This window comes from Cheilinus undulatus, linkage group 21, assembly GCF_018320785.1.
Source record: "Cheilinus undulatus linkage group 21, ASM1832078v1, whole genome shotgun sequence".
In the NCBI taxonomy this organism is placed as follows: Eukaryota; Metazoa; Chordata; class Actinopteri; order Labriformes; family Labridae; genus Cheilinus; species Cheilinus undulatus.
Genome location: NC_054885.1, coordinates 14,611,570 through 14,637,455, shown reverse-complemented (window position 1 = coordinate 14,637,455; position 25,886 = coordinate 14,611,570). Strand labels below are relative to the sequence as shown.

At 38.0% G+C, this 25,886-nt stretch overlaps 2 protein-coding genes across 2 annotated transcripts; both read left to right on the top strand.

The window, feature by feature from the left end:
* Positions 1 to 463: 463 nt before the first annotated feature.
* LOC121503813 (serine protease 27-like) lies at positions 464 to 10,843 on the top strand. The gene is made up of 6 exons (XM_041778375.1): positions 464 to 578; positions 2,518 to 2,538; positions 4,257 to 4,419; positions 6,782 to 7,050; positions 8,522 to 8,661; positions 10,544 to 10,843. The coding sequence occupies exons 1-6, from the start codon at positions 524 to 526 to the stop codon at positions 10,841 to 10,843; spliced, it is 948 nt and encodes a 315-aa protein (XP_041634309.1). The 5' UTR covers positions 464 to 523.
* A 2,948-nt stretch (positions 10,844 to 13,791) lies between these two features.
* Positions 13,792 to 24,878, top strand: jmjd8 (jumonji domain containing 8). Its single transcript, XM_041777942.1, has 9 exons — positions 13,792 to 14,004; positions 14,318 to 14,413; positions 14,897 to 14,945; positions 17,051 to 17,147; positions 17,283 to 17,351; positions 19,344 to 19,463; positions 20,874 to 20,941; positions 21,039 to 21,173; positions 24,551 to 24,878. The coding sequence occupies exons 1-9, from the start codon at positions 13,904 to 13,906 to the stop codon at positions 24,629 to 24,631; spliced, it is 816 nt and encodes a 271-aa protein (XP_041633876.1). The 5' UTR covers positions 13,792 to 13,903; the 3' UTR covers positions 24,632 to 24,878.
* Positions 24,879 to 25,886: the final 1,008 nt, after the last annotated feature.

Below are 25,886 nucleotides of genomic sequence, written 5' to 3'. Positions count from 1 at the left end.
AGTTTATTATCTAGTTCATTGACTAGAATGGCATTACAGGGAGGGCTCTGGTGTTATAACATGTAACCGATGGCAGAGAATAATTGTGGTCCATCACAAGGAAGCAGTACGAAATTTGAATGAGACACAGCAGCAGCAGTCTCCTCTTCCTTATGTAGCTGTCGTTTGACATCCAGAGTTTCCAGCATAAAAATGTAAATAGTCACCTGAAAATATAAACATAGCAGTAGTCACTTGTCAAATTCAATTGTGTGAAAATTCTCGTACCTTTTCCCAGTAATATTTCTGTGCTTCATACTCAGTATTTACCACCTCAGGCCTGAAGCAGTCTGAATGTGGCCCTGCTAGTTATAACTAGCTGATTGTAAAAGGACACACACGCTTACTTTGTGAGGTGGTTCCCTGACCATGACATAAGCACTGTTCACCTGACGGAGGGACAGGTTCAGTACAAACAGTCACTCCCTGTGAGTGCTGCTCACCGTCTTCAGTTGTCACAAGAACCAGCCTGAACAATCGAACCATGGAAGCCAAACGACTAATTTTTGGTGTTGTGTTTGTGGCCTTAACAATAACAGGTTAGTGCTGTTAAATATTGTCTCAGAAATTTTAGAACATTTATGATCTGATTTGTTTGAAAGAAATATTTTAAAAATAGTGGTCTGTTATGTCAAAATGTTTTTGGTTTGCTTGATAGTATTCAGCACAATCTGGTCCATAGTCTGGTTTTGTATCATATATCAAACAAAAACTGCTCTTGTTTCTATATTAGCGGTACATTACGTTGAGGAAAAAGAAAATAACAGACAACTGTAGTATCAGCAGTTGTGCTTTAAGGATCTGTCACTCAGCATGAAAATCCAGAAAGGCCAGTTTGAGAGCCGTTGTTTTGACTCCGTCCTGCTGAGTCAGAGAGCTCAATAAGGGTGTCTGTTATCACCAGATACAAACTCATTTGTTAATTCATTTACAAGCAGTTATCTTTATGATTAGTGAAAAAAAAACAACCTGAGATAATTATCATTTGTTAAAACATTTAACAGTTCAAATTGACTTAATCTCAATTATAGATTGGTAGCGAAATGCTGGAAACAGAATCCAGGATAAATGATCAGAAAACTTGAGGGCATTTTTCCTTTTTAAATATAATTTTACTCTTGATTTAAATGCCTAACTTCACTCATGATGCCTATGGGATTACTGAATCCAGGACGTACAGTGGTGAAGGATAATACTGGTGCTTAAAAGCACATCCCTCAGCTATTACACATTTTACAATAATAAACTGTATATAATTAGAATATTCAAACATATATGTTAAATCTGGCTTTTAAATGTAGTCTTTACATTAAAATGCCTTTTATGCCATTTAGTCGACAAAAACACCAAAAAGTTTTAGTCCATTTTAGTAAATAAAGTCCTTACACTTTAGTCTGTACTTTTAGTCAAATCGTGTCATTACTTTAATTACTTTAGAAAATGCAGACATACCTTAAATGCTCTTTACCCTCATTTCTGCGTAACCATTATATGCACAGTGGAAAAATACGGATTTTGAACACCTAACAGTCCAGTTTAGTCTCCTAAATGAAAACTAAACTTACTTTTTGTCAAGGTTTTTATCACCAAAGGTTTATTTATAAGTCAGATCTTGAGATTAACACGCCATAGACGTCATGAAACAGCTTAACCGACAAAATTCTGATTTGCTGAATTTAAAGATTGAAAATAGAGGGAGACAGCCTGTGCCAATGACTATGAGGGAGAATTCTGCTAAAATCGGACACAGGGCTCTTGAATGTGTCAGATGTCTGGGAAAAATATAATTATTTTTGAATTGTTAGAGCAAGACTATCAGGATACCCACTACACCTCTGTATTCATATGAAATCATGTTGTGTTTTTGTTTCTTTTTATGTGCTGATTGTTCATGCATGTTAAAATCATTTGTTAGAGATTTCCCTCAAATCTAAACATTTGCCATAATGTCAAAAATAGCTCAAGACAAGAACTTTGCTGCTATTGCACCTTTGCAAAGTGATATTTAAAATGCTCCAAGTCCTAACAAAAATCAAAAATATTGTTGTCTGCCCATTCTGTATCGGCCTACCTCATAATCCTCTTTTATATCAAAGTATTGGAGTACATTGAAAAGAAAAACATTTTTGGAGTCTTGTTCAGGAGGACCAAAGCAGCAGTAGTGATACTGAAAACAAGATGTGCTCGATGCTCTGAATCAAAGATGCCTCACATACCTATACATGCTTGACAAAACCTTAAGTCTTCTCCGTCATTTGATCAATGATCATGGAAACATATGTTCTATGTTCTCATGTCAAACACGCCTACCACACCTGTAGAAATGCCCACAGAAACACAAAAGAATGTCATCCAGTCTGATGAGTTTTTCAGACAACTCCTTTAGAGGTGTTTGTCGAAACTTTCCTGAGCAATCAAGGTATGAAGATTACTCAATCACTTTAAGTGACTCATTGTGTCATTCTTTGTCTTTTGTAGGAAGCCATGCTCAGTTGGATGGTGAGTTATGTTCTCATTGTTATCTACTTATTTATTCATTTGTTTGTTTGTTTATTTCTTTAATGTATCCATACCACAGAGGAGTGACAATTTCAAACAAGTGTCAAAACTGGTCTTTCAACCTTTAACATTGATATTTATCAGGTTAAGCTAAGTGAAGTTTGGATATTCTAAATATGCCTTAGGCTGCAAAAACACTTTAAGAGATGTTAAATTTCTTTCTAAACAAGTCCTGAATTTGCGTTTTGTTTGTTCATGTTCCACTTTTAAGACTTTGAAGGCGTTTTGATGTGAAGCACGGCAAAAAAGTGTAGATATCCAGGGTTCAAAAGTGCAATTTTCACTCCATTCTGAGTGAAATGGTTTTCAGTGTTGCAGTTATTTGACAGAGTTGATTCACCAGTGTTAGGTCAACTCTTTAAGGAGTCCGTTGATCTGAACAGCTCTGCCCATCATGCCCTTGGGCTGGGTGTTTTGCTGTGGTCTGGATGTGTTTAGCTGTGTTTGATTGTTGCCTGTTGTGCAGTGATCCCTGCTGGGGTTTTTTTGGTCATGTTGGGGGTGGATTGTTGTTGCTTTTTATGTGAGGCACGTTTGCACCATGAGTGAAGTTGCCTACTGAGTTAGAATGTGACTTTAGGTGCTCTTTAAGGTTGCATAGTGCCTTCCTTCATCCTTGAAAGAGTCACTCAAAGGCATATTAGAAAAAATCCCTAAAGCTACTTAGAAAAAATTCTAAGGAAGGCCTTGCAACATACATTACATAGAGCCTTGAATCTTTAAGGTACCTTTTCCTATTTTCTCTTTTAGGTTTAATATTTGCGCTCTAGTCCTTAATTGTAAGTAGGACAGCTGATAGAATCAGGAACTGGGAAAGGAGAGAGAGCGACATGTGAAGAAGGAGCCACAAGCTGGATATGAACCCTCTGTACATGTCCTCTTACCTTTAAATAAGTCATAAAAGGTTTCTTAAATGAAACTTCCTTGAAAATCAACTTTGATTGTTTTCTTTGACAAAATCCCAACATAATTTGCCGACAGACTTGTTCTCGATAAAAAGTCTAAGTATAATTTATCCATTATTACAACGGCTTATAAGCACCACTCTTAAAAAAATGAAACGTTCAGGAGACTGAAAAGTCATTCATTTGGGAGAAAAAAGGATTTTTTAAAAACTTTAACAGTCTTAAATATATGTGAACAAAAAGGTTGAATTTTTGATGTTATAAGGTCAAAAAGTCAAAATTCCAGCCGCTGTTTTTAATTTGTTTTTTTGTACAATTTTTGCACTACAACCTTGTAAGTTTATGAATTTGAAAAAAAAAAAATTAAAAATTAAAAATTTAAATTTGTTTCTTTTTAATTTACAACTTTTAAACTCTGACATTCTGAGTTTGCTTCTTGTAATCATCTGACCTTAAAATTTATAGATTTTTTTTTCCAAAATTCACTTTTTGCTCATAAACTGACAGGTCCTCTTTTTTTATCTTTAACAATGGCCCTAATATGCCTTCATTCATTATGATACATATCATGATTTAAAAATATATATATTTATTTAAACATGTTTAAATCTAATTTTGACAAGGTCAGAGTAGACGGGGTCCTGCGCCCCCCTCAAATCTTTACACAACATACACTAAAAACCTTTCAGAATACCTTCAAAATGCTAGAAGAACACAGATTTATGTGTCCACATTGTTGTTTCTCTCCTACAGTTTGTGGCATTGCTCCGCGAAATACCAGGATCGTAGGAGGTGAAGATGCTCCAGCAGGAGCTTGGCCATGGCAGGCCAGTCTGCACAACATCGGCGGACATTTCTGTGGAGGTTCTCTGATCAATAAGCGATATGTCCTGACAGCAGCTCACTGTTTTCCGAGGTGAGCCCTGACGTGGTCATATGACTCAGTTATCCACCTGTTTAAACACACAGAGCTTTGGTTAACAAAAGACAAAGTATGAGGGTGTGGCACAAAACCATAGAGGAAAAAAAAACTCTATTATTATCTTATTACACCATTACACTAGATACACAAATACAAAAAAGTACAACAAAGACATTGAATCAGCTGCTACTGTGTGACTACAGAGATTAGGTGTAATTATATGGGGCTCTTTGGCTAGTAGCCAGACAGGTGACATATTTTTTATTGATTTTGAGCTTAAAATTGGACGGCTGCATTAGAAGTACAACACTACTCTCTCAGGAGACGGTGATCAGATAAATCACTGCGGGTCCTCAATGTTTGGAGTTGTTGTTTACGATGACGACAATTAACAAATGATGTCAAATGGATGATTAAAGTTGTGTTTTACCAAACAAAGACGAAGCAAAGAAAATCAGAAATTTGTCTGAATTTCTCATTTACAGTCCAGAAAGTAACTGAGAAAGAAATGGACAAGTAATTGACTTTCTCCTGCAACAGATATAAACAAGTTATGATAGCAACAGGCACATGTAAACATGTAGGATGAGGTGAAACACGAGCTCTCCTTCTGTCACTCTCCTATAATCTGGATCTTTAGCTGTGGGGTGGATGACTGGGTGGTCTTTCAAAACCTTCACAGTTTACAGTTACACAGATGCATCTGAAAAATTAGAATATCATAAAAAAGTTCATTTTTTTCTGTGATTTAATTCAAAAAGTTAAACTTGCATTCTAATTTCAACCCATACGGTGTGAAATATTTAAAAACTTTTTGCTGATCTTGAAAATTATGTTCATTTATGCACATAATACTTTTTCGGGACTCCATTTGCACAAATCACTGCATCGAAGTGATGTGGCATGGAGGCGATCAGTCTGTGGCACTGCTGTGGTGTTGTGAACCCCAGACTGCATTAGTAGTAGAACAATCAAGCTCAGTTATACCACAGTCACCAGTTTCTGGTAGTTTTGGCTTCACTGTTGGCAGATGATGGCTAACAGCGTTGACTCTGGACTTGATAAAGCACAGTGGACTAACAGCAGCAGATGACATGGCACCCCAAACCATCACTGACTGTGGAGACTGAAAACAATGGACTGCACGCATCTTGGATTCTGTGCCTTTCTGATCTTCTTCCAGACTCTGGGACCTTGATTTCCAAATGCAATGCATAATTGACTTTCATCTGAAAACAGGACTCTGAGCACTGAGCAACAGTCCAGTTTGTTCTGTCTTTAGTCCGAGTGAGAAGCTTATGACAGCGAAGCAGAGAAGCTTATTCTGTGATTCAGGCCTGGAACACAAGAGTTGTATCCTATTTCTTGAACACATCTGTGTGTGATTACTCTTGATCCACTGACTCCAGCCTCAGTCCACTCCCTGTAAACCCCCTTCGAGGTCTTGAATCCACTTTGTTTTGCTGCCCTTTCAGCAAAGACTTCCTATTGCTTACCCTCCTCATGGAGGGGCTCAGTTATTGTCTTCTAGAGAAATGTCAAGTCAGCAGTCTTCCCCATGGTTGCAATTGTGTATACTCAACCAGAGTGAGAGAAATAGTCAGTTGATCCAAGCTCCACCTAATGCCATTTCAAATCTGGGGGCAGGTTTTCTCATCATGCCTTTGTGCAGGGTGCTTTGATGTGTTTTAGATGTGTTAGATTTCTTGAATTATTGTTTTTTTATGTTAAACACTTCTGCACCATGAGTGAAGTTGCTGACTAAGTTTGTCACTTCCTGACAGTAATGAGTTATAATAATGAAGATAGCGCAAGCTTTCGACTCAGGGCATGTAAGGAAATGACACAATGCACAATAACACAACAGACTGTGTTAAAAGTAAACTTTAATGTGCAAAAAAACAACAGCGAGTGTTAAAGAATTAACTCTATGAGAGAGTTAAAATATCAACACTTTCGTAAAGGTTAAATCAAAGCTCAAAAATGATTTTATACTATGGGTACTTATCTAACACTGGCGATTTTGCTGTGTAGATCTTTATCTGAATCTGAATTTAAATGATCTAATGTCAGAAAATTTTATCGATGTATTTTGCTGAACTGAAACCTGGCTCCATCAGAATGAATATGTAAGTCTAAATGAATCAACTCCTCCCAGTCATGTTGATACTCATATACGATCCAGCTCTGGCTGTGGTGGTGGAGTTTCTGCAATCTCCAAGTGTAAAAGGAAGAGTGACTTTATGAAATTAGATGAACAGATTTTTAGATAAAAGAATCTCAATTAATGATTATGATACTATTACAATTTAAACATCACTAACAACCGCTGCATGTCATCTGTTGTCTTTCTCAGCACAAGCACATCTAATATTGTGGTGTACCTCGGACGTGAAACCCAACAGTTATTAAATTTCAACGAAGTGTCCCGTACTGTAAGCCGGATCATCAACCATGAAAACTATGATGACTCTACAAGCGACAATGACATAAGTCTGCTGGAGCTCTCCTCTGATGTCGAGTTCACCGAATACATCAGACCTGTGTGTCTGGCAGCAAGCGGCAGCGTGTTCAACGCTGGAACCACCTGCTGGGTCACTGGCTGGGGAACCATTCAAACTGATGGTGATTGTTTATTGAATCTTTCTCAAATTTAAGTGTAAAATCATGTGCTTTAATTTTGTTGATTGAGACTAGTTTATCATTGTCATTTGAACCTGAAAGACTGCTACGTAATTAATCGGACCTGCCCACAGACTTGGCTGGGCCCCTAAAAAAAGCCAGGGAATGGGCCCTCCTCAACTGATGATTTATTGATCATATTAATGCATGTGCATTGGACCAGTATAATTGGTGCGTCCTGGCTAATGGTTACTTTATTTTAAAACTGAAAAGTGTGTCAAATAAAGTTCTTGTATTGTATTGTATTGTATTGTATTGTAAACTATCATTGGGTTCTGATGTTCAAGTTATTTATTAATGCCACGTCTTAACCCATTTTCATCCCTTTTCCTGCCTATTTTTGCCCTTTTTCCCACTTTTAACCCATTTTTTCATTGATAAACCATTTTTACCACTTTTTAACCACTTTTCACAATTTTCTGCCCTTTGTTGCTGTTAGTAACCCAAATTTGCCACTTTGATCTAATTTTTTGCCGCTTTTAACTTATGTCTGCCAATTTTAACCCATTTTTTTGCCACTCTTTAACCACTTATTTCCACCCATTTTTGCAAGTTTAACCAATTCACCAATTTTATCTTTTGTTTGCAATTCTTTGATTATTTCCATTTAAGTTCTTTTAATTCATTTGACTTTATTCTCGGATAGTTTGTGCACATCATGGCTTAGCTATAAAGTCTGATACTACTCTCTAAATGGTTTAGTTAGTGTGCCCAAACACAATGTCAGCATTACAAATAAAAAGGTAATTCTGCTTTAAGAAGTAAGTTAAAATTTTTATATTGTACTAAAGCATGAAAAAATGATAAGTGTGGTTATTATTCAGGTTGATATAAAATATGGTTACCACAGCTGAACTTTACAATGGGCAATGATTTTCCTGACCTCTATTGGCCCTTCATTTGACTGGGCTCCAGGAAGCTCTCCCCCTTACTCCCCCTTGTGTTGAAGTGAAAATTGACATTGCAAGGTGCTGTCCTGTTGCTTTATCTCATTCATTTTTGTGCTGCTTGCTTGTGATGGAACGAGTTTTTTCTCTGCCATCTCTGCCCTGAAATGCCTACCTTTGGGATTTACATACAGTGCTTTAAGTGCAATCCTCAAGTAAATCTACCTTCTAGAAATTTCTTTAAAGAGTTTGCGATGCACTGATTTATTGTGTAGTTTTTCTTTTTTTTTTCTTTTTTTTTTTTTTGCATGGAAAAAAAAAATGCAAATGCCATTGGGAATGTCCAGTAGATTTGCATATTGGAATAAGATATACTATAAGATATATATATGTCTTATACTATAAGATATATTCTTGCACCACTGGCATATATTTTTAATTGTTGCAAGCAACTTTTTACAATGAAATCTTTAAACACTTTACTAGTTGTTGTTTAGTCTACTAAACAAATGTCTCCTCTTGTACAGTTCCCCTCGGTTTCCCTCAGAGACTGCAGGAGGTGGACGTTCCCATCGTGTCTAATGCTCAGTGTAGACTTTCCTACTCAACTCTCACTGACAACATGATCTGTGCCGGTCTGGCTGAGGGAGGAAAGGACTCCTGCCAAGTGAGTCTGTCAATGAAATATCCCATAAATCACTCCATACCTCACCATGTACCAGCATGTGCTGTGGAAGGAACTTGGATTTTGATATCCCCAATTTTTGAAGTCATGCACTGCAATATCCTTTGAAAGGGGATGGATTGGCCAGATTCCATTTCTGTCATCATGCAAACCTATCCTGCAAAGCTAAAATATGACATGATTGTGCCAGGTCTGATCTAATTAATCAGCATCATTTGAGGAGAATGATGCTGTAGCTACGGGTTGGGTTTAAAAAGACAGCTGCTAATGTGGCAGGTAGCTCGGGTGTAGCCGAGTTTTAGGCAGTTTTAGCAGAACAGGGTAACTTTATGAAAACAAGAGCTAAGAATAGCTCTGAAAGCTGCTTTTGGCAGAGAAGATGTCTTTGTACTCCTCCTGACCGGCCTCGGCATGAGTTTTATCCACTGACTAAAGGCCTTTGCACTCTGCATTTTCATCCTGATTTTTCACACAAGAAACTCGAGCTGCGTTGTTCTAATCATGTTAGCACACTCATGCCGAAACTAAACTACTCCAGCGCTTATCTGTCAAGCTCAGGCTACTACCCGAGCTGTGCATGCCTGACTACCTCATTCTGTCTTGTTGCTCTTATTGGCCTATAACGTATATGACAGATAGAACAGATTTTTCTAGAAAGTCCTGCCCTTCCCAAATGCTTTACTTGGCAGGTTTCCTAGATAGATGTGAAATATATTCTGTGTTCAATATGTGAAACAGTCTATCTAGAATTTCAGGTAAGCACTGCAAATGTTAGCCAAAGAATCTAATCAGAAAAATTTACTGAAAATTTTTTGTAATGTTACTGATGCTTCAGAGCAATCTAACGTAAATCCTTTGAAAGCAGTGTCCTATTTGTTCAGTGGCACTACGAAATAAGAAAAGGAGAAAAGTTAAAGCAGCCTGCCAGAGTTTGGTCTATTTGAGAACAACCACTAAAATCCCCAGTGTGAATACCAATGTGCTAGCTTGCAGGTGCACCTAGCCATCGAAGGGGATGAGAGCTTACCCTGTGATTGGTTTTATCTGTCACTATCAATAAACACCCATATAATAAAATCAAGTTAATCCAGTTTTATCAAACTCTGCACATGCTCAGTGCTTAACAAATTTATTAGACCACCTGTCTCAGAGACCATCCAGCATCATGAAGTGCTTTAATGCGGACTCTTTCATTTTCAGTGAGCTCTCCACGTTTTACCACTTTGACCAGGTATGAGGGATTTCAAACTGAAATCCCCTTTTTAAACCCAAATTTGAGCCGGCTCGCTGGGCTTCTCTGAGAATTTAGAAATTAACCAAGCATAACATTCAACCACTAAAACTAATTTTTCTGTTCAGGAATGCAAGTAAATAACTATAATTTGACATATTGATCAAGAAATAATAATGTGCTTTACTATTTTTTCAGTTTTTTTTGTAAATATGTAAATTTGAAAACTCATGGATAACAATAATAATTACATTTTAGCATTAAAAATATCATTTGGGTTAAAGAGCTTCTACATATTGGTGTATTAACCATTGTAGAAACATAAAAAATGAATTTGGTTTTACCAGTTTTTACCAATGCTGTTAATTTAGGGCAGCGGTGGCATAAACCTTACTTTGGGTGGTGTTCTAATAAATTTGTTAAGCACTGTATTCATTACACTGACATGGGGCTTTGGTTTTATTTCTAAATTCTGCCACTATTTCAGTCAGATGGGCCTCACTTGAAGAACTTATTGTGGCGGTGATGGTCTGAGATAGGTCTTTTTTTTCTGGTTAAGTTCTTATTTGTTCAGTGCTTGAATAAATGCACTTTCCTCATCATTTTTTAATCTGCATGTTTGACCTCTTGCAGGGGGATTCAGGCGGCCCACTGGTGTGTAAAAGTGGTTCAAGATGGATCGAGCCTGGAGTAGTTAGCTTTGGAAGGGGCTGCGCTTTAGCTGACTTCCCTGGAGTCTATGCTCGAGTGTCCGTGTATCAGGAATGGATCAACGGCAAAATCCTCAGTGACCAGCCGGGCTTTATCACCTTCACTTCAGATGGTTCATCCACTGGGGGCGAGTCCTCAGGAGCAGCTCAGCTGATTTACCTTTCGGTTCCTCTGCTGCTCTCTGTCATACCTCCTCTCCTCTCTCTTGCTGTACTTTCATAGGATTGTTAATATTGAGTGAAAGATCACGAGAGTCCTGCTGCCTTTAGGTCTAAGAATCTGCAAGAGATGAACTTTTTATTATGAGAATAAGGGCTGAAACCCTGACAATGTTTTATAGAAAAGGGGAAAATATATATACCTAAAATAAATTTAAAAATTACATTTATGGAAAAAAAATGAAGACTGTGCCCTTTACTGGGGCCATACCAATTTATCGGCCAGGTGATTTAATTTGCTAATTATAGCCTTTTGAAAATATTGATCAATCTGCCAAAAGTCGGCAGATAGACGCCTGTGTTAACACTTGTATTGTCACTAATAAAATGCAGGAAATATAACTTGGTTTTACTGAGACAATAAAAAGGGACATGTGTATTTAAACTGCTTGTTTATGACAGCAGGTCAAAAACGATATTTGCTTGATATCAAGCACTAAATTCCCACTTTCCTTTGGAAAAGACAGAAAAAAGTTTTGAATTTGCTGCTTTTGAATTTTGCCCTTTATGTTCAAGTGTCTGTCTTTGCAATTACACTAAAAAGTCTGAAGGATTTTAACATGTATTGACTATTTTTCATTTGCATATTTGTATGTATTATTGGCCTGAAAATGACTGCTGCGTATGAACGTCCAACATGTCATTGTGAAGTTAATATGCTGGACATTCATTCCAACAATAAATTCTTTTACATAAAAATCCCTCACAATTAAAAAAAAGAAAATATGGTGGCCCATGCATGAATCTGGACTCAAAGTTTGTGGCAATCCTGATCACAATCCATCCTTTTCCTTCTTTATTTTTTACATTTTTCATTAAAAGCAGTTCTTACTAACATAACATTTGCCCAAATAAAACTGTTTGAATATGAGTAAGCTAGTAGTATTTCTTATGTAGAAAGCAAAATGTTATTTGTTGATGTATTTATTTAACGTTGTGCTTTACCATAGAAAATAAAAATGTATAAAATCTGTCAAATTCATGATGTATAATACAACTATTCAAAAAGCTGGACACAGGTTTAGCTCACACAATGGAGAAGATTATTTCATGCACAGAAATAATATTTAGGAGTTAAAATGATTTTTTTTTTCTATGACCTCAGATATTGAGTATTTGCACTGAAGGCCTACTTTGGGAATGTTAATATGGATGTTTTAATGTACTGTGATATATCTATTACCACTTGAAATATGAAGCATATATTATATTTTGAACTATATCAAATAAAGGGAAAACTTCCAGTATTTTCTACCTCAGTCAGAGTGTTTGGGTTATATTGTGAAGGAGTTCCTATGTGTTTGTGTATTTCTTGTTTTGCCTGTATTGTGGTGAATAAATGCTATGAATAAATACATATGGGTGCGGAAATAATGTATAATTATCTGACATTATTAAACACAATTAAAGTACAGTGACTTTACTCCTTTGGTGTTTTAACCTTTTATTGATTTTATAAATCAACAATAGTCATTTTATAATTTGGCGTTTTTTTTTTTTTTTAAATCTCAATAATGATTACGTGAAAAAAGATTTCTACAAAATAATGCCAATTAGATAGAAATATGTAATTTAAAATAAGTGACTGCAGAAATATTTACCCCCTTTGAAGTGACTGACCTAATTCAGAGAGCCAGGAAATTGATATAAATAGTCTCAAAATCAGTGAATTGGGATCACCTGAGGTCAATAAATGTGTCTAAAGTGATTGCAGTATAAAGACACTTGTGTCTGGAAGGTCTAGTCACTGGTTAATCAGTATTCCTGGCTACCATAACACCATGAAGACAAAATAACACTCCAAGCACCTCAGAGAAAAAGCTTTTGAAAAGTATAGGTCAGGGGATGGACATCACCACGAACACACCATCCCGACTGTGAAGCACAGTGGTGGTAGCATCATGCTGTTGGGATGCTTCTTGGCATTCGGCCCTGAAATGCTTGTAAAGGTAGAGGGTAAAATGAATGCAGGAAAATCCTGGAGGAAGATTATAACCAGTCTGCAAGAGAACTACAGCTTTAGGAAGACTTATTTTCCAGCAAGACAATGGCTCGAAACATACAATAAAGGTTGCACAGAAATGGTTTAAAGACAACAAGGTGAATGGCTGGTTTGAACCACAGACCTCAATTTAATAGAGAATTCGTGGTTGGGCTCGAAAAGGGCTGTGCTCAAAATCAGTGTTAATTTCACCAATAAAACACCGACTGAAAATGTTCGTCAACTGCCTTTTTTTCCTCAAGGAAGACAAGATTAAAATGTGATAACATTTTTGTTGGACATTAAAAATATATTACATTTTCCCACTGTGGTAAATCTGTCAAAACCCTGTGTATCTGTAGCTCTTCTGCCTCTTGGCTATAGAAAACAGGCATACCACATTAGGCAGGGTAGAACATGATGCACCTGCTTTGCAGGGTGCACAGAAAAACAAAAAACAAAAACATGATTTGACACCAAATTCAGGTAATGAGAATTAATGTTATGACTAAATGTAATCACTTTTATGGACTTAAACTGGACTAAAATGCTCTTTGGTTTTTGTCAAGGAAAACTAAACTATAACCACAGAGGGTAAACATTCCTAAAATGTGACTAAAACTAATGAACATTTTATCCTTAAGATGAAGACTAAAATTAAAAATGCCTGTTAAAAATACCACTGAATACAGCACATTTAGAACATGTCAAGTACACGACAAATGAGCGTGCCCTTTCTTGCTGCAGATTTTTATTGGAAGCATAATGCAGTTACAAAAGGAAATTTTTTTTTTCCCTGTAGCTAAATTATTCTACTTTTCTGAATAATAGTTTTTAAACATATAAAACGTACTTCCTCTTTGATAAAAGCATGTCTTAGCTGTATTATGCAGAAGAAACCAATATTTCCCACGGAACTTGAACGCAGCAGCAGTCAGATTTGTGTGTTTTTTTCTGATTGGATAGTTTCGCGGAAGTGAGGAGACAGCTCACGCGCCGGGATAATAAAGCATATTCATCTCAAATTGGATATATTTTAACTTAAATGCAACGATATTTAAGTCATTGTAGGTGCAGTTTTGAATGGAACATCAAAAGGTTGTGTTATACACATTTACACAATTTATTCTGTTATGTTTCATCGCGTTAAATGCAGAGCAGCTGTCAGACGACGGAGGCGGCTGGTGAGTGTCAACACCAAAGCTGTGCTACACATGGAGGAAATTTTTAAAAAGTGATGCTAACTATTTATAATGAAAGGTTTTAGAGTTAAATTAATTGTTCTACGTGTAAATAGCAGCTCCAAACCCTTCAAAGTCTCGTCTCTTGATCTTATGCCAAACTGTATTTAAACACGTCACTTAGAAGGAACCCTGTAATGAAGACATATTTCCTTGATCAGACTGAACGTTTGTTTCTTTTGTACTTATTTTGCACGTTAGATCTCTCTTAACAGAGCTGCATTGTTGTTGTCTTTGTGTCTCCCTCCGTGTTCAGGTCATCAATTTCAGATTTCAGATTAAATGATGAAGGTCCTTGTAGCATCGACGTGTTGGACAGCTCTCTACTCTCATATCAAGAGTTCATTGAGAGGTTGGTTTAAGTGGATATATTTCCATACTGCACCCACACCCATCTCCCCTGAGACGTGATAAGTTTCTCCTCTTCAGAAGTGTGTAACTTTTCTGCACATTTGTATTCATCAGTTTGTGAGTTAGTCTACCTGAAGTCTCCCTAAGAATCTCACTAACAAACACCTAGAGTTACCACCGAAACATTTTTAGTCACCAGCTTCTGAAATATGTTTGTATTAATATTCCAACAATTCCAAATCATGGAAATAAAAATGCTTAGAAATGATGATTTAAAACAGGAGCTCAGTAGTGGCCTACTCAGGGAGTGAGGCCACTGAAGTAGGGTATTTTTTTCTTTGACTTCTATGTAGTTCAATCCTTATCTGCAACCAGTAATGACACTAACTAGAAAGGATGCAGTTCTGGGGCGCATAAGCCTCAGCAGTCTTTAAGAAGTGTTTGCATATTGTGACTCAAGTGCACCAAATATTTTTTTCGCCAGATATGCCTACAGCAGACCAGTGATCCTGAGAGGCCTGACAGATAACACAGTATGTATGTTTGCTGCTAATACAACAGGGACATGTGGTATTATTGTACTTGTTATAACTGTGTGTATCAAGTGAAGAATCCAACAACCTACTGGGGCTTTAATCCTATCCAAATCCTTTTAAAAAGTACTTTTAAACTCTCTTACATTTACTTATTTCAAACAATTAAACACTTTTAACATCAAATGTATTTTATACAATGGGAATATGACCGCTGGAATCTAATAAGGGAAACCTGCAAAAAAGAAATTAGTCACAGTATAAGGGCCTATGTCCATAGCTGCCATTTTTTGCTCTGAAAGCATCCACAACCTGGGTTACAGAAGAATTCACACCACTGTTTATTGGTGCTAGGTTACAAGGTGACATCTGCTTCCCTGTGGGATTTGTTACCTCACTTTTAATAACTTGATGCCCTTAATGTTTTCTTTTTTTCAAGGAAATATCACAAGGGAGGAAAAAAAACATAAAAGCAATGTAAAAGACCCATATCCTAGCATTTGTAGCAGCTGTAGACCGGGTATCTTGAAAGGGGTCCATGGATTTCTGATGGCCACTTGCACAGACGGCCCATCTGTGACTCCAACTCCTTTAGAATGGAAATACGTGCTAAAAAGTTCAAAATGAAATTGGATTAAACTTTCGTTTAAAGTTTGGGTAAGGGTAATGGTAATGGTTAGGGTACTTAAAAGTTACAAACCTGACCTGCAAAACCTTTAATAAAGTCAAGTAAGTGAACAGTTTGCTAGCAGATACTAAATCTGTCCCCCATCAAATCATTCTAACTTAGCAAGTGTAGCTTACTTCACTGTGTTAGCTGTGTAAGCTACGTAGATAATGTAGCTATGCAGCAAACAAAGCTAAAGTAGCTAAAACCAAGCTGACAAAGCAGCTATGTGAGCTATGTAGCTGCATTCTCTGCATAGCTATGATAGCTTTAGCTATGTTTGCTAATGCTCACAATGCTAACTTAGCTACACTGGCCTATGTGGTAACTCTAATCTCGTAGCAAGTGTAGTTAAGTTAGCTTTAGCAAAAACAAACAGCCAAAGTGAGCCACTGCTCACATAACTACTTCAAAAATGGGTCTATACAAAATTTAATCCCAGATTAGACCTGTGGCCTTTTTCTCTGTTTTATTTATGAAAGATTTGTTCTATAATGTTTGTTATCTGGTTATGTCATGAATGAAGCTGGCAGACTTTGGAATAAAGTTGAATTTAGAAAGAAATCTACGGCACTCTCAAAGAGATGGCATCTCAGATGAACGGTGAGTAACACGTCAGGTAATTGTTATTTTTTTTAAGATTTATTTTTGGGCCTTTATTTGATAGATGAAGGACAGTGGATAGACTTGGAAACAGGGAAGAGAGTGGGGAGAGACATGTGGTGAAGGGCCACAGGCCGGATTCGAACCCAGGCTGCCCATGTACATAGATAGCGCCTTAAACCACTTGACCACCTGTGTGCTCCAGTCTCAGGTAATTTTATTCAATCCGCCATCGCTGTTAATAAAGCTGGTAGGTCCCGCTTTGTCTTGATTTTTGATTGGCCAGTGAAGGAAAAGGGGCATGGACGAGCACATCACTGTTCCAAAAGTTGAACTGTTGTCAGCTGAGGGCGTTGTGAGCGTGGGAACAAAACTCTGATGTCAAGGCCATTTTTACACTCAAGATGCTGGATGCAGAAAACCCAGGACCACATTGGTTTTGTATTGAAAATGAGGTCTACAGACAAGAAAAGGCAGCTGTGAGCACAAGCCCTAAAACTTGCCCCGAAGTGTAATGTATTGCAGGTTGGATTTTTCTTGAATTGCATGTAGCATGTTTTTTTCTGCAGTGCCTAAAATGTTGCAAGAACCAATAGTATTTCAACACATAACACTATTAAGTGAATATTAATATGGACAACACATATCTGCCTCCCTCTACTTTGTCAGATGCCCCATCTCTTAACACTGAGGAGCTTATTACACTGAAGCCAGTCAGAATGGGGAGCTCTAAATGTGTTGGCTTCACTTCCAGGCATCTGCTTTTTGTCCATTCTAATACTCAGTTTATGATTCAGACAGAGTTAAACATTTTAACTCACTCACTTTTTTTTAGAAATTCAGGTCATTGTGCTCCAAGTCAAGCTTACTAGAAGAATATGGCAAGAAGAGAGTGCGGCTCAGCACAGCTAACACTTATTCTTATAAGAAAGGTATGCATGTCTAATACCCATCATGCTCTGCTGCTGTTATGGTCTGCAAGTAGCCTTATTTATCCGTACACATTCTTATTTAAACTCAATTATTTCTTTATTTGTTTATAACTTACTCCAGTGTCTGTTTTCCAGTGGATGTCCCATTTCAGGAATATGTGGACATGTTTTTAAGACCTCAGTCTGTGGACACTCTTGGGAGCGGTGAGTTACACTTTTTTTCTACTTTGGTCCATCCTGTTTTACTGAGTTTTTATGCAAAGGGTCAGCATGAATGAGCCATTTCTGTGTCTGTGGCTCTAAATCATTGATCATCAACTGGCGGCCCAGGGGCCATATCAGGCCCCCCAAAGCTTCCTGTCCGGCCCCCGAAAGATCATTTAATTCAGAAAAGATGTTGTGGTTTAAAGAGTATCCTTTGGCTTTAAATGCCTGCAGCTGTTAAATCCATCCCAAAAACAATGAATATTGAAATAGTTTGAGAATGACTTAACATTTGATCTGTTTTTACTAAAATTTACTGTCATAATTAGTAGATATTTAAAATTAGGGTTAAGGTTGGCAGAACTGCTGCAAAAATCACTAGGTAAAGTGGTGAAAAGATGTTCAAATGTGGCAAAAATTGGTTAAAGGGGGGAAAATGGGCAAAGAGTGTCATAAATTGGTTACAAATTACAAAAATAGTTTAAAAAAACAATGAAAATGGATTATAAAGTGGCAAAAATATAAGAAAAGTGGCAAGAATGGATAGAAGAGTGGCTCAGAGGGGATTAAATATGTGGGAAAGGTGGTTGAAATGGGTTAAAGATTTGCTAAAATTTGTTTAAGAAGGCAAAAAGGGGCCAAAACGATCCAAAATTTTTTAAAAGTGGCAAAAATACAGCAAAAATAGCCTGGCAAATTAGTGAAAAGGGGTTCAAGAGTGGTACACAGGGGAAATAATTGGCAGGAAAGTTGCAAAAGGGGGTTAAAGGGTGGCAAAAAATGGGTGAAAAGTGGCAAAAACTGGTTAAATGTTGCAACAATTGTTAAAAAATGTAATGCAAAAGTGGCAATGGATAAGTGTGGCACAAAGTGTATAAAACACTCAGGAAAAGTGGTTTTAAAGGGTTAAAGAATGGCTAAGAAAGGGTTAAAGAGCTGAAAAGTGGGTTAAAATGAGTTAATACTGGTGCTAAATCACAATTGTGGAGGGCCCATTCTCTGGGCCCAGCCAGTTCTGCTGTCAGGCCCGTCTCCTTGTGGCCTGCTGCATTATAGATAATAGGGATAGATCTCACTGGTAATGCCTAAAAATATCCTGGGTTTTGAAAGAAAACAGTAATACTAATAAAATAATTTGTTAGCCAGACCAAAATTTTTTTTTAATTTTTGCGTACTTGAAAGTCCGGCCCCCAGAGTTTCTGTTGAGACTAAATCTGGCCCTTGTGCAAATATACTTGATGACACCTGCTCTAAATGTTACTGAGCTGTTTTGCTCCATCCCTGACTTCCCCTCTCAGGAAATGGATGTGTCTCTCCTGATCCTCTGCTGAGAGAAGGGCAGAACTTACTTCCAACCTGGGGGCGTTGCTTACTCCTCACATGACACCATGAGGGGAAAACCTGAGAATGCCTTGTTTCAACACACATTTTCTGAAAGGTGGAGAAAGAGAGGGGGCTGGGGGAATGGATTTTTCTGATTCTTGGGGGGATTGTGGACAGGCCAGGGGCACATATTTTTTGCTAGAAAAGCCTGAAAAGTATATTTTGTATAATGTGTGACTTTTAAAGCTTGTTGTCAAAATGTTTGTTTACAGTTTTAGCATGGTAGCACTGCCTTGTGGTGAAACTAAGAAGAATAATACAGTCCAGCACAAACTCCATGCTCTATTGAGGACCATATTCTATTTAACTTAAAGAAATTTGGGAGGGCCAATCAAAAGTGGGTGATGGGCCACATTTGTGCTTCTAATGTGCTTCTTATTACAGGTACTGTAGGTACCTACATTTAACATACCTACGTAAGTTTAATCTTTAAATGAAAATATTTATTCATGACCAGGTGACGAGAAGAAAAAAGTATTTTAGATTGAAAAGTAATGCTGGTTGAAAAGTCACGTAACTCAGATGTCTTGACAAAAACTTGATAATGTTTTGGACTCATGAACGTTTGTTCCTTTCACTGATTTTTTTCAATGTCCCTCTCATCTGCAGACACGCTTTATTTTTTTGGAGACAACAACTTCACTGAGTGGACAAGTTTGTTTGAGCACTACAAGTCTCCACCGTATGTTCTACCTCACACCAGCGGAGCGTACAGCTTCGGGATCGCAGGTCAGCCATTGTGCAGATTTTTCAATACCAGAATTTGCAGCAATGTGATAGCAACTCAGAGTCACATCAGTACTCTGGTCTTAATACCAACAGTTTTTTTTAATTAGCAACATAAGCTTGTAAACAAAAAAAATGGTAACATCTCATTTGGCTGCTAACATTCATGACTGTTAGCTCCTCATGCTTCATGCTCTTCCTCAAAAAATGACTGTTGATGACGTTTCATAAAAGGTAGACGAAAAGGTATACCAGAAGGAAACATGAATATCTTTCATGAAAATATATCAACCTTTGCGATGAAATTTCAGCTCAAACCTTCTTGTGCAGATGAAGTCAGATGGGTACACCCCCTGAGAACTGTAAATGTGTACCAATATTACCATCGTAATATTGGACGTTGATGTTTGGAATAATGTGTGAGAATTTCTGACTTCCCTGAACCACAAGGCTTATTGAAATGGATCAGACAAGACCATTAACTCCTGTGTTCTCCAATGTAAAACTGATTATGCTGTCAGTAATGTCTAGGGGTTACCGGCTCTGTCCACTGTCCTCCTCTATCAAATAAAGGCATAAAAATGCCCAAAATAAACCTTAAAAAAAAAAAAAAAAAAAGATGGATGACTAAAAAGAGACAGATAAAGACAAAGCAGAAAAGGAGGAATTTATGAAATAAGAAACATTAAAATTAGCATAAAAACAATGATAAAAGGGTTAGAATTCCAAATAATTCAAAGCCTATAAAACTGGACATAAAAATATAGATGATAACTAGAGTTAAATAAAAGCCTGGAAATACTAAAATTAAATTTAAAATATTCTAAGATACAAAAATGAATTAAAATAGAACAATGATTGTGATAGAATGTATAGTCATATAATTATAAAGTACTACATAAAAGCCAGACTGAATAAATGAGTTTTCAGCTTGTGTTTAAAAATCTCAATATTCTCAGATCCTCTGGCAGGCTGTTCTGCTGTCTTGGAGCGTAAAAGCTGAATGAAGATTCACCATAATTTTTAGTTCTACTCTGTTGATCGTCCATAGTGTCAGAAAAACAACTACACATACACCAGCGTGGAGATGTGCTAAGCCACGTACTTTTAAAACATCTAGGCTATTGATGCCATGTGTCTCTTTTCCATCTACTCCTGTCGCTGCTCTTAGAGGTAGTAAAAAGTCATGATGTCATTCAGATCATATGCTCTTTTGGATGGTTTGATGATGAGGATCATCCTGGACTCATCCTGAAGGGAATTGACCTCACATTACATTATTAATTGTGACTGAAAAGATAACAAACACCATTCATCACTACCACAAACAATGTGAGTTTTATCACATTTTCATTTAAAAATTCTGAAAGCTAGCAGCTGTGACCCTCAGATCCACTTTCTTATCCCCGGCAGGTCCAGGAACAGGGGTCCCCTTTCACTGGCACGGCCCCGGTTACTCTGAGGTCATCTATGGAAGAAAGGTGATCAACTTAAAACACATGCTGCTTCTTCTTTTTGATGAAAAGGGATAAATGTCGGAGCATTGTTGTAGTATCTGATTCAGTTATGGTCCCACAGCGCTGGTTCCTCTACCCACCAGACCAGGAGCCTCATTTCCATCCAAACCGGACCACCCTGTCTTGGTTGATGGAAACGTACCCCCACCTGCCTGAGGAGGAGGCTCCACTGGAGTGCACTATTAGACCTGGAGAGGTGATAATTCTTTGACATTTAAAGACAATGATGTTTATTCCTGGACATTTAAGATGTATACATAAACTACTTCAAACTGGATAAATTTGATAAAGATTGGCCTTGAGTATGATTTACCTCCGAGTTGTGCTTCAATGGCGAGCTCTGTCCAGCCGAGGGGTTACTTTACGGAAATAACCACCAAGCACTGATTAACTTAAACTACATTATACACCAGAAATTGATAAAGATGAGTTTAAACATTTCTAAAAACCTTAGATAGTTTTAATTAGGCCTGGCGTGGCTGCTGCAGGATGCCACAGATAGAGTTTAATTATTTCTCATCACTGATCTACACCCATAAAGAAGACTTAAAGGGGACATATTTTACTCTTTTAAGAAAAGTTTATATTGTTCTCAGAGGTCCCCAAAACATGCCTGTGAAGTTGGTTGCAGAAAAAAAATTCCAGTATTGGATTTTTGCATGTTTAAAACCCCTCTCTTTCAGCCCTTCTCAGAACGAGCCATTTCTGTGTCTGTGGCTTCAAATGGTAATTAGCTCTCTGACTCCGCCCATAACCATACCCCTCTCAGGAAATGGATGGGGCACTCCCGATGTAACAATGTTACAGACACTTTTATCCAAAGTTAAGGATTTGAACCATCAATTTTCCAGACAAAAGTCAGCAGTGTAGCCCACTGAGCTATCCAGCATCTCAGCTGGCAGCTGAGAGGAAGATCAGGAGAGGGGTGTGGAACTTTCTTCTAAGCCAGGAGGGCCAACAAAATCTGGGGGTGGGTGCTTACTCCCCATGTGACATCATGAGGGTAAAATCTGAGAACGGCTGTTTCAGCACACATTTTCTGAAAGGTGGAGAAAGAGAGGGTGGAAGGGAATAGACTTCTCTGGTATTTAAGGGGATTGTGGACAGGCCAGGGGCACATATTTTTGTTAGAAAAGCCTGAAAAAGTGATTTTTTCATAACATATCCCCTTTAACATGTTTTTAAACTAGCTTTGTCTTGCATCACATTATGACCAATGGTCTAAGTTTAAAAGTCTGACAATAAAGAGGACCATACTGTAGTGCCAGTGCTGTGACAGCTCTGTGCCACGCCATGGGGCGCATGCATCTATATGCCGTTTTATATGTGCGCGTTCGTCTTTTGCAAAATTGTATGGACATCATTAATAGGAGTTCTTCCATCACTTTTAAAGCAGCTTCATACAAACCTTCGGATAAATTTCTAATTTGTGGGGTTGTTGAAATTCTTATTTCACCAACTAATCTCTCTTAAAATGTGGGAATTATATTGATAAAAAGATCCATGACTCAAGTTGCCAGCTCTTCAGTTTGGTAAATTTTAAGTTTTGTATTAAGAATTAATGATAAATTAATAATGAGGAATCACATTCCCAATTCACTTAGACAGTGAACAGTCTTTTTAAAACACTGTTGTGAAAGACATATTCATCTTTGCCACAATATACACTGTATCGCCAAAAGTATTCACTCACCTGCCTTGACTCGCATATGAACTTAAGTGACATCCCATTTGTAATCCATAGGGTTTAATATGACGTTCGTCCACCCTTTACAGCTATAATGCTTCAACTCTTCTGAGAAGGCTTTCCACAAAGTTTAGGAGTGTGTTTATGGGAATTTTTGACCATTCTTCCAGAAGGGCATCTGTGAGGTCACACACTGATGTTGGACAAGAAGGCCTGGCTCTTAGTCTCTGCTCTAATTCATCCCAAAGCTGTTCTATTGGGTTGAGGTCAGGACTCTGTGCAGGCCAGTCAAGTTCATCCACACCAAACAGTCTCATACTTGTCTTTATAGACCTTGCTTTGTGCACTGGTGCACAGTCATGTTGGAACAGGAAGGGGCCATCCCCAAACTGGTCCCACAAAGTTGGGAGCATGGAACTGTCCAAAATCTCTTGGTATGCTAAAGCATTCAGAGTTCCTTTCACTGGAACTAAGGAGCCAAGCCCAGCTCCTGAAAAACAACCCCACACCATAATTCCCCTCCACCAAACTTTACACCTGGCACAATGCAGTCAGACAAGTACCATTCTCCTGGCAACGGCCAAACCCAGACTCATCCATCAGATTGCCAGATGGAGAAGTCCGATTCGTCACTCCAGAGAACGCGTCTCCACGGCTCTAGAGTCAAGTGGCGGCGTGCTTTATACCACTGCGTCCGACGCTTTGCATTGCACCTGGTGATGTATGACTTGGATGCAGCTGCTCTGCCATGGAAACCCATTCCATGAAGCTTTCTCACTGTTGAGCTAATCTGAAGGCCACATAAAGTTTGGAGGTCTGTAGCAACTGACTCTGTAGAAAATTGGCGACCTCTGCTCACTATGCGCCTCAGCATCCGCTGACCCCGCTCCGTTATTTTACGTGGCCTACCACTTCATGGCTAAGTTGCTGTCGTTTCCGATTGCTTCCACTTTGTTATACCACTGGCAGATGACTGTGTAATATTAAGGAGCGAGGAAATTTCACGTGTGGACTTCTTGCACAGGTGGCATCCTATCACAGTACCACACTGGAATTTACTGAGTTCCTGAGAGCGACCCATTCTTTCACAAATGTTTGTAGAAACAGTCTGCATGCCTAGGTGCTTGATTTTATACACCTGTGGCCATGGAAGTGATTGGAACACCTGATTTCAATTATTTGAATGGGTGAGTGAATACTTTTGGCAATATAGTGTAAGTACCACGAACAAAGCAACAGGTAATCATTACAGAAAATATTTAAAACTTTTAGCTCATACTGATTCAACAAAAATGAAACAGTATTTATTGCAGCAAATATTTATTCAATTCAGAACAACCACTGTTGGCGCTAAATCACTTTAGCAAGCCCTTGGAAGAATTGCGTTTTTGCAATTATTGTTACTGTACACGAAGTTCCGCCCACATTCATAGCTACAGTAGACCCCCCCCCCCCCCCGGAACAATGTGGTATCCACCTTATTTACTTACTTACCGCTTAAAATATAAAAAATGTGAACATGTGATTACAAAAATATATCAATATTTAATAATTCAAGGTGAATTCCTATTGAAACAACTGTTGTTCTTTGTTAGCATCTATCTTTAGCTGCTATACTAGAATACATGTAATTATTTAATGTACTTCTGCTTTAGAACTGAAAGTTTCACCCATATTCAGATTTACAGTAGCTGCCCCAGAAATAAAGTGAAGTCCTTAAAGCCCAGTTTGTCCTGAATAAAAGATGTTTATTCATGTTTGATCCAGTAATTTCTCCAAATTTAACAACCCCCCCCCCCCACTTTATATAATTGCAAAAGCCTATCTTTAAATCCAATTTAGTACTTTTACCTTTTGATACTTACAAATTAATTTCTCTCCCTCAGGTGTTGTATTTTCCCGACCGCTGGTGGCATGCAACTCTCAACTTGGACACCAGCGTCTTCATCTCCACCTTCCTCGGTTGAGCTTCATCGTTAGCTCTTCATTGTTATTTTTCATTCCTTGTAATGTTAAAAATCTTTTAAATTATATTTTTCTTTCAGTCTAACACAGATGCTAACTGTAAATAAGAGTTGGATATAGCGCCCAAAGAAGAAGAGCCCAAGAATACTTTCTTGGGCTTCAATTAACGCTGATTTATGAAATTTGGGTCCAAAATCACCTACTGTTTCACCAGCTATGAAACTAATAAATTGTACACTTTTAAATTGAGTCCAAAATGTTTACTGTGTTTTTTTAAAGGTCATCATCCATTTAAAACATCAGCTAATAAAGAGAAAAAGACAGTTGTTGCTTATTTAGTTTTGTTCAACAAAATTTGCATTAGCAAAACAAATAAGGTTTCAGATACAGATTCGGCTGGTGAATATCTAATGCACCCTTTCACCCAAACAAGTGCTGATACCTTAGGATTTGAAATCTCCTTACTCTTCTTAGGGCGCATTCACTCTAGGCCATCCATACCGTGCCTGGGCCCGTTTCAGCCAAAAGTCCGGTACATTTGGTCAGTGTAAGTGCAATCGTTCCATGCTTCAGCACACTTCGCGCCACCGGCACGGAAGGACAAGGTGGGCCTAGGCATGGTACGGATGCAAATGAAGGAGCACAAGTGCAGGAATGGGATGTAACATGGAGTAACAACAAGAGGACCCGCTTTAGAGGGCGGTTAGCACACCAGGCAGCAGCTTCATGCTAGAAACAGCAGGATTTTTTTCTAGCGAGATAGAGAGAACTATATATTTTGTCTCATTGTATTTCAACCATTGACTGTAGAACGAATTGGACAAACTCTGACATCAGCCGTCTGCTTACAATAGGCGGACTCAAATGACTTTTGAAGCCAATACGGAGGCTTCCATATTGAAATTGCAGTCTCAACCTAACTTTGAATCAACCTAACAGCCGGCCCACTAAGCACGATTTCCTGTCAGCTAGCTAGCTAGCATTCTGGTTGACAGAAATGTAGCCTCTGCCTGTTGAGCTATCTGTCAATCAAATGGGACACGCCAATCACCGTGAAGTGAGGTTTATCCTAAATATAATTCAAACGATCGTGGTACAAAAAAATTCACCCCCGTACAGTGAGAGCACATTAAGACACTAGCTAATGAGACACGCTTGGTGTTTTGAACCAGGCTGTGAACCAGTTTATTTGTAGTATAAAAACTGGCTGTTTGTGTGTGCAGACGGAACTTTCTGTGTTCCTGCAGCCAGCCGCAA